Source organism: Epinephelus lanceolatus, chromosome 18, assembly GCF_041903045.1.
Source record: "Epinephelus lanceolatus isolate andai-2023 chromosome 18, ASM4190304v1, whole genome shotgun sequence".
In the NCBI taxonomy this organism is placed as follows: Eukaryota; Metazoa; Chordata; class Actinopteri; order Perciformes; family Serranidae; genus Epinephelus; species Epinephelus lanceolatus.
The window spans coordinates 27,483,357-27,498,694 of NC_135751.1; the positions used below are offsets into that span (position 1 = coordinate 27,483,357).

General features: G+C 42.7%; 2 protein-coding genes across 2 annotated transcripts in view; one reads left to right on the forward strand and one right to left on the reverse strand.

The window, feature by feature from the left end:
* The window catches only part of LOC117268004 (cytoplasmic phosphatidylinositol transfer protein 1-like), an 87,310-nt gene extending 78,158 nt beyond the window's left edge, over window positions 1-9,152 (forward strand). The window contains exons 7-10 of the mRNA XM_033644107.2: window positions 1,931-2,026; window positions 6,718-6,873; window positions 7,380-7,443; window positions 7,848-9,152. Of these exons, the coding sequence (XP_033499998.1) occupies window positions 1,931-2,026; window positions 6,718-6,873; window positions 7,380-7,443; window positions 7,848-8,158 (627 nt within the window). The 3' untranslated portion in view covers window positions 8,159-9,152. The remainder of the gene's footprint in view (window positions 1-1,930; window positions 2,027-6,717; window positions 6,874-7,379; window positions 7,444-7,847) is intronic.
* A 2,015-nt stretch (window positions 9,153-11,167) lies between these two features.
* On the reverse strand, window positions 11,168-14,947 carry slc25a19 (solute carrier family 25 member 19). The gene is made up of 7 exons (XM_033644193.2): window positions 14,813-14,947; window positions 14,172-14,332; window positions 13,874-14,029; window positions 13,625-13,795; window positions 12,368-12,548; window positions 12,144-12,274; window positions 11,168-12,055 (listed from the first exon to the last, which is right to left on the reverse strand). The coding sequence occupies exons 2-7, from the start codon at window positions 14,301-14,303 to the stop codon at window positions 11,840-11,842; spliced, it is 987 nt and encodes a 328-aa protein (XP_033500084.1). The 5' UTR covers window positions 14,304-14,332; window positions 14,813-14,947; the 3' UTR covers window positions 11,168-11,839.
* Between the last annotated feature and the right edge of the window lie 391 nt (window positions 14,948-15,338).

Genomic DNA, 15,338 nt, shown 5'->3' on the forward strand with positions numbered 1-15,338 from the left:
GTAACATCATTATTTTTGCCCGTATCACACACAAGAGATACAGTTCTCTTTTTACTCAAGTTCAGCTAGGGATGTCAGGAAAACCATTCCTTTGGTATCAGGTTGATGCCAAAGTTTCTGCAATACGTCTGTACTCATTATTCTCAAGCATCGTAGATAACATAGGTACCAGGGATGCAAGTCTTTCAGACCTGACGGGGCAGCATAAACACCTGCAAAGAGTTCTCATCTGTCATTTAATGCCAAAGGCAGAAGGAGAACGCCTACCAGCACAAAAGAAGAAGAACACGTTGAATATGGTGACAAGTGCTGCTGCAGTGACAGCTTCGCGTCAACTTGTTGAAAAAAGAAGCGTTTTTCCAAGGGCCAGCATAAGTTTTTAATTCTTTGCAAAGGGAGTGCTGCATATTTACACTCTGTTACAAATCCCAACAGCGTGACAGGGTGCGAAGCATCTATCATGCGCGGAGTGCTGCATGTTTGGTGTTTTTTTTCTGGCCACCGATAGCTAGGAAAGGTTTAACTTTGCTTAAACGCTATGCTCGTTACTGTCACATTTTACCCAGCCATCCAATCACAGTGGAGGAGGGGCGGGACAGATAACCTACAACAAAGAGCATCCGTCACATTTTACATGTACAAGTGCTGAACAACAACAATTAAGGAAGAATATATACTGCAGGCTATATATTAATGTATGCCCACATCGCCCACAAAATCTCATAAACCCACATAGACTAGTACTTTGCGTTCCAGGCGAATTATTAGAGATTGATAATATTTAAATTAAATTACATTTAAACGTTTTTAGTAAAGCAATGCATGTTAAAGCACATGGGAGGTATCATTTTGTTTTTTACTCTGGTATCGAATTGGGTATCAAGAATTGTGGAATTTCATTGGTAATGGAATTAACTACTAAATTTCTAATTGTGACGTGCCTACATGTAGCTTATATCCTACAGTGTCTGTCCATTAAATACATTCATGTGACTAATATGAAAGTTTTCAAACATTATAGGCACAGCACAAACACATACTAATAAATCAAATAACCCTACTAGTAAAGATTTAAAGAAAAATACTGCACAAGAGAAAGTAAACATTGATTTTCTCCTGCAACAACATGACAAGCTACTCTTGGTTTTGCTGAGTCTTTCATCACTGTTAAAAGCACTTAGCTCGATCTCCACCTCTCCCTCAGTACCACTTAACACTTTGGTGGCAAGTCTGAAGGTTATGCAATATTGCCACGATCCACCCTGCAGCTGAAAACAAAAGGCCGCAGCTCCACTTAGTGGTGACTCATGGGAGTTGCAAACCCATCACGATGGTTTCACAGACGGTCATAATTTCACATTTGAAAGTGAGCGTAACAAGTGGGGGCGTTTTAGAAGTGAGGGCAGAAGAGTTAAGTAGAAGTGCCTGTTCTCGAGTTTACACTTACCCCCAACAGCCTTCACCATTTGTACAGTCTTTCTTGTTTATCCCTCTGCTCTTTATCCCTCACACTGCCCTCTCTGACTTCTGCCACACCTGCATAAAAGTTTGAGGTGTGAAGAGGTACGATCTGTGACGTAAGTTGTTCCGAAAGGACGGATAACTAGCCGATGTTGCTTTACTGTTCATGTGTGAGTCAGACACAGGAAGAAATCACTGACCACACGCAGTGAATTACATCCATCTTCACAGTTTGTTCAGTGTATTGTCTGAGCGTAAAGCCAGAAGGAAGGACACTGTGCTTTGTAGTTTTAGCACCAACAGGAAATTATCTTATCACCCCCCCCCCCCCCCCCCCCCCGCTTTCTGTAAGTAAGTGTGTGAAGCTGCCCCTTCACTACCAAGTGACTGGGGAAATCACAGCGCACCACCCCACAACATTCGTCAACCCCTGAAGTGCATTATTGATTTGGCTGTCCTCCTCACACAGATCTTTGGCAACGAGCCCAGAGAGGAGGAAACAGAGATGTGTTTCGTGGACATCGCTTATGATGAGATCCCCGAGCGCCACTACAAGGAGTCGGAGGTGAGGCGAGTCAAGTCCCTGACCTCAGGATACACACGTTTATGTTTGTATGAGCACAGAGTGAATGAAAGCACACACTCAGCAGAGATAGTGAAAGGGTAAGATGGAGAAAATAGAGGAGTGACAAACAGAAGAACAACGGAGGAGGAGAGAAGCCAACAAATGAAGAGAAGGGATGGCGTGTGAGCAGATAAAGAGAGGAGAGTGTTATCTTTCTCTTGCAGCGATGCCTCATTTTTGACCACCAGCTGGCCATCTGCCTCCTCACAGTGATGGAAATGCATGTTTATGTGAGGGGGAGGTGATGGACATTAGCCGTGGTGATTTGACATTTGTATGCATGTGTGTGTGCCCGTCTGTCAGGGTGTGATGGACATAAAAAGCCCAGCTATTAATAATCAAGTGGGGTCATGATGTCACTGCCGTGGTATTTTATTATTGACACCCCACACACACACACACACACACACACACATATTCACACACCTCCCAGCAGGCTTTATGGTCTTCTGCTTTTATCCTGTCAGGGCTAAAAATAGCACCGAGATGCCGCCCAGAGCTAAAAGTAGATGTCACATGGACGATGTAAATATCATTTTATTTAAAGACAGGTGGGTGTTTGGTTACACAAACACACCACAGAGACCACTTTCATACATGAATGAATCATAGTTACCAGTGTGGTCAGACACCTCGAAAGCATTAATGCACGAATAGCATGTGTGTGTGTGTGTGTGTGTGTGTGTGTGTGTGTGTGTGTGTGTGTTTTGCTTTATGTGCTGGACACAAACAACACCACAGAGTTTTCTCATTCATTCAAAAATATTTGCAGGCTAATTTATTGGGGGGGGGGAACTATTTAAATGGCCATCTTTCATACACAAAACAGCTCAAAATGCTTTGCTAATTAAAAAATGAAAGATATGTATTGCTCTGTGTTAAACAAGCGGCAACTTCTGGGGCTGAAAAATGAAGCCAACGTGGAGGTGCCTAAAACTGCAGTTCCTCAAATGGCCACTAGAGGCTGGCTCCAGAAGCCAGTCAGTGTTAAAATGCCCACTGTAAGAGCAGAAATAAACATGTTTACAGCCTGGTGCAAAAACAGTTTTGGGATCTATGGCTAATTTCAGCGTTCATGACAACTGTACAGAGGGTGAATTACTAACTCACCTGTTTACATTTTACTAAGACTTATATTTACGCATAATTAAGGACGGGCTGCTTTGAGTAACAGGCTGTTTGCTGATAGTGTCCTCGGCTTCTCAGTCAGAGCCACCTCTCACTCCTCCACAGCTCCACCCTCTCGCCCAAACATGGTCACTTCTGGCTCCCCCAAATAACAAGAGGGCGACGACCGAAATGCCAGCTCGAGGCTTCAAAGCGGGAGTCCACAAACCAGTGGATGATGTCACAGTAGCGACATCCCGTTTTTACAGTCTGTGGTCTTAAAGTAATAAAGTCTACCCACTAACATCTCTAACATGCTACATCTTGTTTGTTTAATCCATACATCCACTGGTACTGGAATCCGAGCAAACATCTAGGAAGCTGGCCGATTACAGGAACCATTTCAATCTGAGATGGAGGCAACACAGGTTCATTCCTAACAGTTTACGCTCGGGTTCCACCATGAAAGGACACAGGGCTGCAGTCTTGGGATCCCTCCCCAGACGGCTTCACATTCATTCACACCTAGTCCCATCGTGACCTTGACGACTCTGTAGGGTCCACACCCACACAGAGTTTAAAGCCTGTGTGCCCACACCAGTCTGTTAGAACTGAAGAAGCCTCTTGGATGAGAGGCAAAGCATCTTCAGGAAATGCAAGTCCAGTTGCCTACGATATAGCACTTGAAATGTAAAAACAACGCATTGTAGTTTTAAGGGATTGGGTGCTGGACTATTCCCTGGCCAGACACAATCATGTCCTTGAGTTTTGTTGTCACTGTAAGGTTGCCAGGTGACCAGTGGAAACTCCTGGTGCCCAGTATGTTATCCCCCATGAAATCACACAAGCTAGCTGTTTCCCCTTGTTTCCATATCTTTATGCTAAGCTAAGCTAAGCAGCTGCTGGCTGTAGCTTCATATTTAGAGTACAGACCACAGACTGTGTAAAAGAAGAGGATGTAGCCACCATGGCATCACCCATTGGTTTGTGGACAACTGTTTTGAAGCCGCGAGTTGGCATTTTGGCCGTCACAAGCCTGGTTTTTGGAGCCAGAAGTGACCATAATAAGACAAAAGGATGAAGCTGTGGAGGAGTGAGGGGTGGATCTGACTGAGAACCTGATGATGCTGCCGTGATTGCAACCTGTCAATCACAAGCTAGCCACGCCCCAAAGCATACCCTGCTTTATTTACAATTTTACCCTAAATGATTGAGACCAGAAACCCATCAGGGAAGTTTATTGAGGTGATAAACTAAGCGAGAATAGGATCATGTTCTATTTGACTTCAGTACAATGGGACTTCTTTTTCTAACCAGTGGCGTCGCCCCCTGCTGGTCATTAGAAAGAATGCAGGTGTGAGGCATTTTTGCATCAACTGGAGATAACAGACTGGTACAGACATGAGAGTGGTATCGACCTTCTCATCTAACTCTCAGCAAGAAAGCATATAGATGATGTTATTATGTTAATGTTATTCACTTGATTGTATTTTCAAAACTGATATTTTTTTACATCTACAATTGTATTTTTTGATTAGATACACTTTGGTATATGATATTTTAGAAAAAAGCTCTATCACAGTGAAATGTCACTTCTAGCAGCAGCATATTTATTCCAGAGAAAATCTGGAAGCTATTAAGGTAAAATATTAGTTCACATGCTATTTTATAAAAACATTTAAAAAGGGACAAGCTCTCATTATTATTTCTCATCTTTTTTTGTCTGCCAAAAAACTTTCTGACACATTTTAAGGACAGGCAAAACCCAACAGGCCTCTTCCTCCTCCATCGCAAGTGTTTTCCCAGCAGGGATGGAGAGAGTTGTGTATCACCCCCACACACACTCTGTCACAGTCAGACACGTGACCCTACGACAAATGAGCACTAAAGCATAATGAGCCTATAGGGAGCGGTGATTAATGCATGTAAAGTTTGTGATTAGGGACTCCCACTGCGCGGCCTGGCTTGTGCTCTGCATGAGGCTGGTAATGCATGCAGGTGATCCTGTACTGTAAGCAGGGAGGAGGTGTGTGTGTGTGTGTGTGTGTGTGTGTGTGTGTGTGTGTGTGTGTGTGTGTGTGTGTGTGTGATGGAAACAGACGTCAGCATTGATGTCACTAAAAACAACACTTAACTCGTCACACATCCCAAATGACAATTGCAGATATCTGTAATTCAGTTTTGACTACTCCAAACAAGACTTGCAGATATCTCAAACATCATTATGACTAGACCAAATTATTGTGCATGATGTTGCTCATGTGAGGCTTCCCATTGTATGTCAGCTGAGCACAGCATTTCAGCAGTGTCAGCAGATGCAACAGTGGCTGCTGTTGTGGATAAGATAGTTAGACAATGCCTTGAAATAAAAAGAGCTTATCATCAGGCAAACATTCCCATTTTCTCTGTTTAAAGTTAAAGATCTAAGATTTTTTTAATGCACTCAATAAATGTATTTCTCTCAAATTCTGATCGCAAATTTGTTAAAATCCACATTAGCGAGCACTTTTCCTTTTCCAAGATAATCCATCCACCTGACAGGTGTAGCATATCAGGATGCTGATTAAGCAGCATCGTTACACCACAGGTGTGCCTGTGGATGGTCACAATAAAAGGCCACTCCAAAATGTGCAGTCTGATCACACAACACAATGCAACAGATGTCACAAGTTTTGAGGGAGTATGCCATTGGCATGCTGACTGCAGGAACGTCCACCAGAGCTGTTGCCCATGAACTGAATGATCATTTTACTACCATAAGCTGTCTCCAATGTCGTTTCTGTGAATTTAGCAGTACATCCAAATGGCCACACAGCCGCGCAAGTTGGTTACAATGACAAACTGCTGTCAGGTTAAGACCCTGGTGGGGATGACGAGCATGAACATGAGCTTCCTTGAGATACTTTTTGATGGTTTGTGCAGAAATTCTTTGGTTGTGCAAACCAATTGTTGAATCAGCTGTAGAAGTGGCCGGTCTCAGACGATCTTGCAGGTGAAGACGTTGGACGTGGAGGTCCTGAGCTGGTGTGGTTGCATGTGGTCTGTGGTTGTGAGGCCAAATTCTCAGAAATAATATTGGAGACAGCTTATGGTGGTGAAATAAACATTCAGTTCACGGACAAAAGCTCTGGTGGACACAAAAAAGTTTGTGGCATCTTTAACTGGAATTATAACTACCGATAATTCAGTTTAGATATCCACAATTCCAATTTGTGGATATCTGCAACTGTATTGTAGATATCTTGAAGGAAAACCGCATGCGCATGCATTGCATAAATAATTTGAAACTTATTGGTAAAAGTAGAATTACAGGTATATCGAATTAGAGCTTTGATGAGGCTAAATGATGCTGCAAAGAGAAAAATGATGGGGAATAAAATGTTTATTTGTTAAAGGTTAAAAAACAACTAATCCATTCTTTAAGAAATCCTTGGTTCTCCCTTTTTGCAGATCTGAGTTAAAATTTTGTTTTCTCAAAGGGGGAATTTCTTATTTATCTGAACTGGTGTCTCATGCTCTTTTAGGACCTGCGGTATTTTAAGTCCAAGAAGACTAACCGAGGCCCCCTGCAGGAAGGATGGATCGACACCCAAGACCCCATCATGTGCTCCTACAAACTGGTCACAGTCAAATTTGAGGTCTGGGGCCTGCAGACACGCGTGGAGCAGTTTGTACACAAGGTCAGGATGAGAAAGTTTTCCCTCTCAGAAATACCCTTTCCTTACTCAGTGAAACTTTGTGACCTAGTGTCAATGCTACAGGCGTTTCATTTTCTGCTCTGAAAACATGTGATACACAACCAGTTGGCCGTGAACCAGATCAGATGTTCGGTCTTGGCCTTCTGCAGCATCTGCCCTGTTTACACCCCATAGATTGCCTTTACCTTTGGCTGCACAGTTTAAACTCCCTATCTCCTATTTACCAAATCTATTTCGCCTCTGCAGCATCTGTCCCTGGGGTGAACTGTCCCTGTGCTCTCCTTGCCCGAGGCGTACACACACACAGGCAGGGCTATTACTCACTTGGTAGCACTGGGTGTGACTCATATTAATCACATTGCTTCGGGCTGAATGGAAACATTTGCAGTTTCAAAATGTTTTGAAACTTTTAACAGCCTTCAGCGTTAACTCATTCTGATCTCTGTCTTATGCTTCCTCTTCCTCTCTTTTTTTCTAATTCTGCTCAGGTGATTCGGGATGTCCTGCTTTTAGGACACAGGCAGGCGTTTGCCTGGGTGGATGAGTGGATTGGTAAGTTTATTAGTGATGGCAGCGCTCATAAAACATGGGTTAGTTGACGCTGACTCATCTAAAGATTGCAGTCTGATAATGTGGCTAAGCCCTGATCATTTTTGTCAATGGCCATGAAAGGCAAGGATTCAGTTGAGCGTTATTTATCTTAAGATCAATGTAAACACAAGAGGTATAAAGTTTACATGCTATTTTAGCCCGATCTGTATGACGTATCAGTAGGAGCCGATGTTCAACTTGTTGATTGCCATCGGCCTGTCGGCAAATAAGATGACATTCACTGATGGCAGTGGCCAATAACTTCTGTTGTGTCTTTTGTGTAATTTCAGTTAATTATTAATTTATGTTAATCATAAGACATTGAGCAATGATTCACCAAGTGTGTAATGCCTCCGTTCCAATAGACATGACCATGGAGGAAGTCCGAGAGTACGAGCGAGCCACGCAAGAAGCCACCAACCTGAAGATCGGCACCTTCCCCCCTACCATCTCCATCTCAGAGACCCCTCTGCCATCCAGCACCCGCAGCGGCCCCAACAGCGCCCCGTCCACTCCCCTCACCACAGAAGCCCCAGAGTTCCTGTCAGTGCCAAAGGAGCGCCCCAGGAAGAAGTCAGCTCCGGAGACCCTGACCCTGCCGGATCCAGGCCGCAGAGATTCACTCTTCAAACTGCCCAACTTTTTCTTCTGGAACTCCAGTCCGCAGCCTGAATGAGAGCGTGGCCACGCCACTGGTGAACACCCTTGACCTGTGGATCAGTGGAGGATGCCTGCCCAGCACATCCCACAATGCCCCCCAGCCAGCTGAAGTGAAGGAGACTTCTTACCGTCCTGGTGATCCAAGCCCCCCTCAGCAGACTCGTCGGTGTTACAGCAACCGCTCTCAGACTGCCTTTACAGACACAGACAGGCAGCCTGACCTCCGTAGCAAAAAGTCCCGCGAGGTGTCACGGTGTAGTGCGTCCCATCAAGAGTCTATCAAAAGCAGCTGGAGGCTCCTCGTTCTTCTCCTCAGAAAACAGCCAGCACCATGCATCAGACCGTTATTAGTCAGATTGAGTGTAGCGTACATTCCTGGAAACGTTTCCTCCTACAGATTATCACCTTGCTTTTCTGTGTTGACGAGATTTATTCTGCACACTTTACATGTACAGTTTTTTTTTCTGCTTTACCTTTATGCATCGGAGTCTCTGGCTTGTGGTTTGACGTATCTATTTATGTGGTTGGGACTTTTCGACAGGTTCTCTTTGGTCACCATATCAGTTGAGTATCATGGTTTCCAGTCAGGTGTAAGGTGATTGTGCATTCTTGTATATACTGTATGAACATTATTTAACCGGTAAAATGTCAGTACTTTAAGATGAATATCATATCCAGTGACGACGCTGCTATGAAACTGCTCTCGTGTATTTTAAAGGACAGGACTCTCTACCTTCTTTAAGTGTTTATTATAGTGAGCTCTGTCCACCACAGCGTCTGTAAATGACTGATGTAAGTGCATGATTTGAACTGCAGAGGCTGCTTTTAAATATTAAATGTTTTCTTTGTTATCTTGGTCTAAAACTTGATGTTGTGTTGAGTTCCTCCAGGCTGCTCATGTGGTTTGCATGTTGTTTTGCTGCATTATTCATTTCAACTGTATGTATTTTTTAAGTCATACTGTTGATGGATTTTGTATTCAGTAAATTAAATTAAAACCTGTTACATTTGTGTGAGGAGTCTTTGTCGGTTCTGTTTATTTGAATGTAATATAACCACTCAAAGCAAATAAACTCATCATGTAAAGTAGTTTAGAGGCCAAAATTATTGCCAAGACTAGACCCCTAAGATCAGCTGATCAAAACTTTGATGCCGTTCCACCAACTAGGTTGAAAAGCAAGAGTGACCGTGCGTTTTTAATGACGGAGCCTTGATTCTGTTTGCGATACCCATGGACAGGATCTCAAGGCGCAGCCAGGGGGAGGTAGGGGTCCGGTTTGGGGGCCTCAGAATTGCATCTCTGCTTTTTGCAGATGATGTGGTTCTGTTGACTTCATCACACCATGACCTCCAGCATGCACTGGGGAGGTTTGCAGCTGAGTGTGAAGCGGTCAGGATGAGAATCTGTACCTTCAAATCTGAACCATGGTTCTCTGCCACAAAACGGTGGATTGCCCCCTCCGGGTTGGGAGAGAGTTACTGTCCCAAGTGAGGGAGTTCAAGTATCTCACGGTAGAATGGCGCTTGAGACAGGTCTCCCGCTTGTGCGGCTTCTGCAGTGATGCAGGCACTGCGCTGGACTGTCGTGGTGAAGAGGGAGCTGAGGTGGAAGGCGAAGCTTTCGATTTACTGGTCCATCTACTTCCCAACCCTCACCTATGGTCATGAGCTCTGGGTAATGACCTAAAGAATGAGATCGTAGATACAAGCAGCCGAAATGAGTTTCAGCCTTAGAGATAGGGTAAGGAGCTAAGACATCCGGAGGGAGCTCGGAGTAGAGCCACTGCTCCTTCATGTTTAAAGGGGTCAGTTGAGGTGGTTCAGGCATCTGATCAGGATGCCTCCTGTTAGAGGTGTTCCGGGGACGTCCCACTGGTAGGAGGCCCAGGGGCAGGCCCAGAACACGCTGGAGAGATTGTATATCTCATCTGGCCTGGGAACGCCTTGGGGTCCCTCAGGAGGAGCTGAGAAGTGTTGCTGGGGAGAGGGATGTCTGAGGTGCTTTGCTTGGCCTGCTGCCCCCGTGACATGGCGGATGAAAATGGAAATGGACCCTCGGCTTTGGAACAGCCTTCCACTCAGTGTGAGATCAACAGACTCCACTGCAGCTTTTAATGCCTCCTTAAAACTCACTTTTACAAGACAGCCTGCATTTAACAATGTTTTTCTTTTCCATTATCACGTCACTTCATATTTCCTCTTTATATTACTAATTTATGATGTTTTACTTTAACTTTACTCTCATTATATATTTAAAGAGTTATTTTAGAATAATCAGATTTTCATTTTAATATGCACTTTTATATATTTTGCACTTTTACGTGATTTAAATTCAAATGTGTTCTCTATTGGCATTCTGCCTCTTTTTCCATGACATCATCTTGTGTTATTTCCTTTACGTAAAGATATACTATACAGGATTCCCCCCCACAAAAAAAAACACTGTAAAGACTAGTACAGATGTAATCCCTCTGTCATAAATTATGACGCAGGGTGTTTCTCAAAGTCAAGGAAGGATCCTCAAATGGCCGAATTTCAAGGAGGCTACATCATCGAACCCTGTCGTAGGACTGTTCCAATGTCAAGGATCCGTCTGAATTTCACCAGAGACTGCGTCCTTCTTTCGGAGAAAATGGATGGATGGATGTCTAGTCTTGTAAGTTGTACAGCCAGTCACCTAGCAGCTCTTCGGCATGTTGACGTTGTGAAGAAAATGATCTTAATATGCTGTTTTCTGCACTGCAATAAACAGTGTCGGAAGTTACCTTTCTCCCATAGTCCCATATAGTCACTTAGCAACAACAAGCCGGAAGATGACATCGAGAATACTACTGTATAGTCAATAATTTGTTGTATGCCGAAACATTTTAACAGTTGCCTGATTTATGACAGAATTGTCTCGTTACACTACATTATTACTTTTAAGAGACCCTAGTATCCACACATGGCAGTATTAATCTATCAGCTGTTTATGGTGATTTACAAATGTTCATGTATCCTCTTCTCAACGAACCAAGCAGTTTTTATAAAAACTTTTATTTTAAAAACAGTGACCTGAAAGTTACAGCGTTGGACAGACATGTCAGCAAAACCCCAGCCACTTTGAAAAGTTAAACTCAGCACTTTGGCCTCCAGTCAACAGGATGCTGTTTTGGTCACCACAGTACATAATAAAATAAATATTACATGAGTGCTCATGTTTTTGTCTAAATGCTAACAACCACACAATCAAACCAAATTTCGCTGAATACTTCTCGTCAAAAGTTAATGACGAAGTGTCAAGAAAATGTGAGTCAGCAACGACAGAGTCGTGACTCGTCAATAAAAGTCAGAGCTTAAAATGTGCAAAGTTCAGTTTGACCATAGAATGTTATAATGACATGTATCCTTTAAAAGCAAGCGTCAGCATCCCTCAGACACCCAGGCTAAAATATTAAAAACATGTTAAAAAAATAAAATAAAAGCTTGTACAACACAAGGTGTGACAACAGCACAAACACAAATAAAATGAGGTTATGTTTTCCCGTTCTTAGATGTAAACACAATGAAAAACCACCACCGAACATCGACCCGGATGATAAATGTTAGTGCTAGAGGAGAAGAAGAAGAAGAAGAAGAAGAAGAAGAAGAAGAAGAAGAAGAAGAAGGCAGGAGTCCGTTTGGGATGTGCGTGATTGTGCGATTGTTTTTCCCTTCACTATCTTTCCTTCAGCTCTTTGGTGAGGCTGTTTGTTCTCCGTCTCTCCTTCATGTTATGCATGACATTTAGGGAAACTTCATACCAAAAAAAGGTGAAGCCTGTTGACAGCGCTGCCTTCACAAGGCTGGGCGAGAGGCCTTTGAAGAAGCCGTGGATGCCTTCCTCTTTGGCTATTCGAACCATACAGTCCACCAGGCCTCTGTAACTCCGCACCTGCGTATGACAAACAGGAGACGATACTTTAACGTAAGACTCAAAATGTGGGCGCCAAACATGTGAGACATGCTGTAGAAGAGCTTACCTGTCCAAAGTGAACTCTGGCGGCCTCAAAGCCCCCGACCTGCAGCCTCTTCTTGAACAGGTCAAAGGGGTATGTCATCGTTTTGCTGATCATCCCGGCTCCACTGCCACAGACCAGGCTTCCCAGGTGCCCTTGAAGGCAGACATAAACAGTCATAAGCTGTGAATACTTCATGTACGAGCTGCTTAATGTGATGTCATATAAATACAACAATCTCAACTGACCTCTCCAGCTTCCACCTTTGGATGATGGAGTCAACAGTTTCTTAAAGACATTGTAGAAGAAGAACTGCAGCCCGGCGTATGGAAACACTGCCAACAGCGTTGGAGACAGGCCGCGGTAAAATGTCAGCACTCCTTCTGAGCGGCACATTGTAGACACAGCGTGACGCAGGTTCCTGTACACCTGAGAGGAGGTTTACAAAGTTAAATCCCAAGGTAAGCAAATTATATCCCTTTTTTGATTTGACAGTTCTTCTCAGCAGTAAACAACAACAGTTCCTTAATATATAGTTAATTGAATTAACAGGGCCTAGATATGCAGCAGAAAATGGATGGATGGATTAATACTTTAAAACCTGGAGTGACATCTCTGTTCCTGTGCTGCTTTTAGACGCCTTTTGTAAGTAGCGATAATTTTTCAAAAACATGGGAAAGAAGGCAACGAGACGTCCCACAAATTGCAAAAAAAAAAGTAAATGAATAAATGAAAATAATAATAATAATAGATTGAGACATCATAAAAATGGAAAAAGAAAAAAAATAGGGAAAAACTTTATTAATAATAATTACTATTATTATATTTAAATTTAAATTATGTTATAGAATTATAATACTTTTTAAGCACTCTTTCCAGGTCATTTCCTTATTTGTTTGTTTTTAACTTAAATTTCTTCTTTTTTAAAAAAAATAATTTTCTTGTTTTTAATTTTCTCTTTTACTAATTTCTTGCAAATTTTTGGGAGTAATTTCTTCTTTCATTGCTCATCTTCTTCCCATGATTTTAAAAGAAATCAAGCCGATTTGCTCAAGTTTTAAAAGGTTAACTAATTAAACATTATACATTTATTTAGTTCAGTATTTGCTAAAATTGATACTTTCTTATTATGAGCCAATGAGCTTCCGAGCTACCTCGGCTAGCAGGCAAGAGAAAATATTCCAGTCTTTTGTTTGTTGAACTTAAAGGTCCAGTGTGGAGGATTCAGGGGGATATACTGGCAGAGGTGGATTATAATATTCATGACTGGTTGTATTAGTTTATAATCACATGAAACTATTTACATCTACATACAGAGGAGGTCCTCTTCCACAGAGTCTGCCATGTTTCTACAGTAGCCCAGATCCCAGATTCCTTTAATAGTTTCTACGGTCTTTTTTGGTAGCTGACTGTTCTTCCAATAAAAACAACTTGTCAAATCCATAAAAAAATATACAGCTATGAGTTGACACAGGAAATCCTTGACTACTGTTAAAACGTTCTACCTTGGTTTCTCCCTGAGCTGCAAAGCGTGTCCGCAGTGTGTCCAGAGGCTGGCAGACCACTGTAGCAGAGCAGGCCGACAAACCACCACATATAAAGTGGACTCCTGCTGTCTGGCTGTCATACTGCGTCGTCTTGTGGACCACCTCTGTCAGAAACTGAAAACTGGCAAACTGCAAAGCACACATACACATTTAAGTAAATCATGTAAATATAGGTAGTCTTGTTATCCAGATAGTTTACAGCTTTACCTGGACAGCCCCGAAGGTGATGGAGAGGAGCTGTGCGGGGACGTGGCCCTTCCAGAAAGCAGAGAGTCCCTCCTCTGAATAGATGCAGCGGGACGCCTGAAATAATCCCTGATACTTCCCCTCAGGCTTCTTTGATGACACACGCTCAATCTGCAACTATGGGGAAAAGAAATACAGACAACAAGTGATGATACACGTGCTTTAAATCTACGTTATGACCTGGCACATTCCTGTATTTTGCTTTGACACAAATATCCTAAAAGTCAGCATGAACCCTCACTGAGCTTTCGTTCATTACCTGAAACCTGATTTTAAGCACGTCAAGGGGGCTGATGAGGGCACGGGTGATGAACCCAGCAGCTGACCCAGCCAGGGCTGCGTCCTCTGGGGAGAGGGCTGCAGCCTGAGCCCCGGGGTCATAGCCTACCATGTCTCCACTGCTTCAGGTTCCTGTTAACACTGTAAACAGAGATTACACATCATTCATCTTTTCTAATGTAAGCTCAATGAAAGTAAGTAAGATTTTACTCAACTACAACTACTGGATTTATGGACTGGATCTGGCTTGTATTAATCTGTGGTATCCTGTTAGCTCAATTTTACATGACACCACAAAACACAAAGTGAAAAAGTGAAGCCCACATTATCAAGACCTTCATTCATTCACGTTTTCTACAGAGTTTGTGCAGAAGGTTATGGCACATGGTGTCAATATATAGAGCAATTAAAACTGTTGAGACTAGAATAATATAAAATAATATAATAAAACATATTGACAACATGCAGTGTGGTCAGAGGACCACATGAAGTACCAGTCACAGTGTGTACTGTAGAGGACATGCAGTTGGACCTTGGGTGGCTGGCTAGCTAAGCTAAGCTAACAACAACAGCAACACAAAGCACGTGCTGCAGCGGTGACAAACATAAACAGAAACTCACCTTCTGGTAAAAGTCCTTCATGAATACAACCACAGGTACAGTACTGAACCCTGTTATGTCCTCCTCAAAATTAACGGGACAAAAATACACTGCACGCAACAAATTGTTAGCATTACTTCCGGGTCAGAGAGCGAGAACTCCACCTTTCAAAGACGAAATATCGTGCAAGATGAATCACTGCTGCAACGCAACTACCGTGAAAATAAGCGTAACATTCGTATTCGTATTAAAAGCATGCAGAGGGAAATGCTGTAAGTTTTTGCACTGCAGCAATTATTTTAGATCTCTTGAGTTGCTGGTGTAAAGCTAAAATGTTAATTTAAATGTACATGATGAAAGTAAAGTACGTAAGTAAAATTTATTTATATATTGCTTTTCGCAGACATAAGTCACAGTGCTTCACAGGGGCAATATACAAGACATAAAGACCACGTAGTGAAAAGTGCACAACTAGAACAAATAACAATTCAATGCTTCATACACTCTTCCTCTAATTTAAGGTAATGCCATTACATTTTCTTAAATT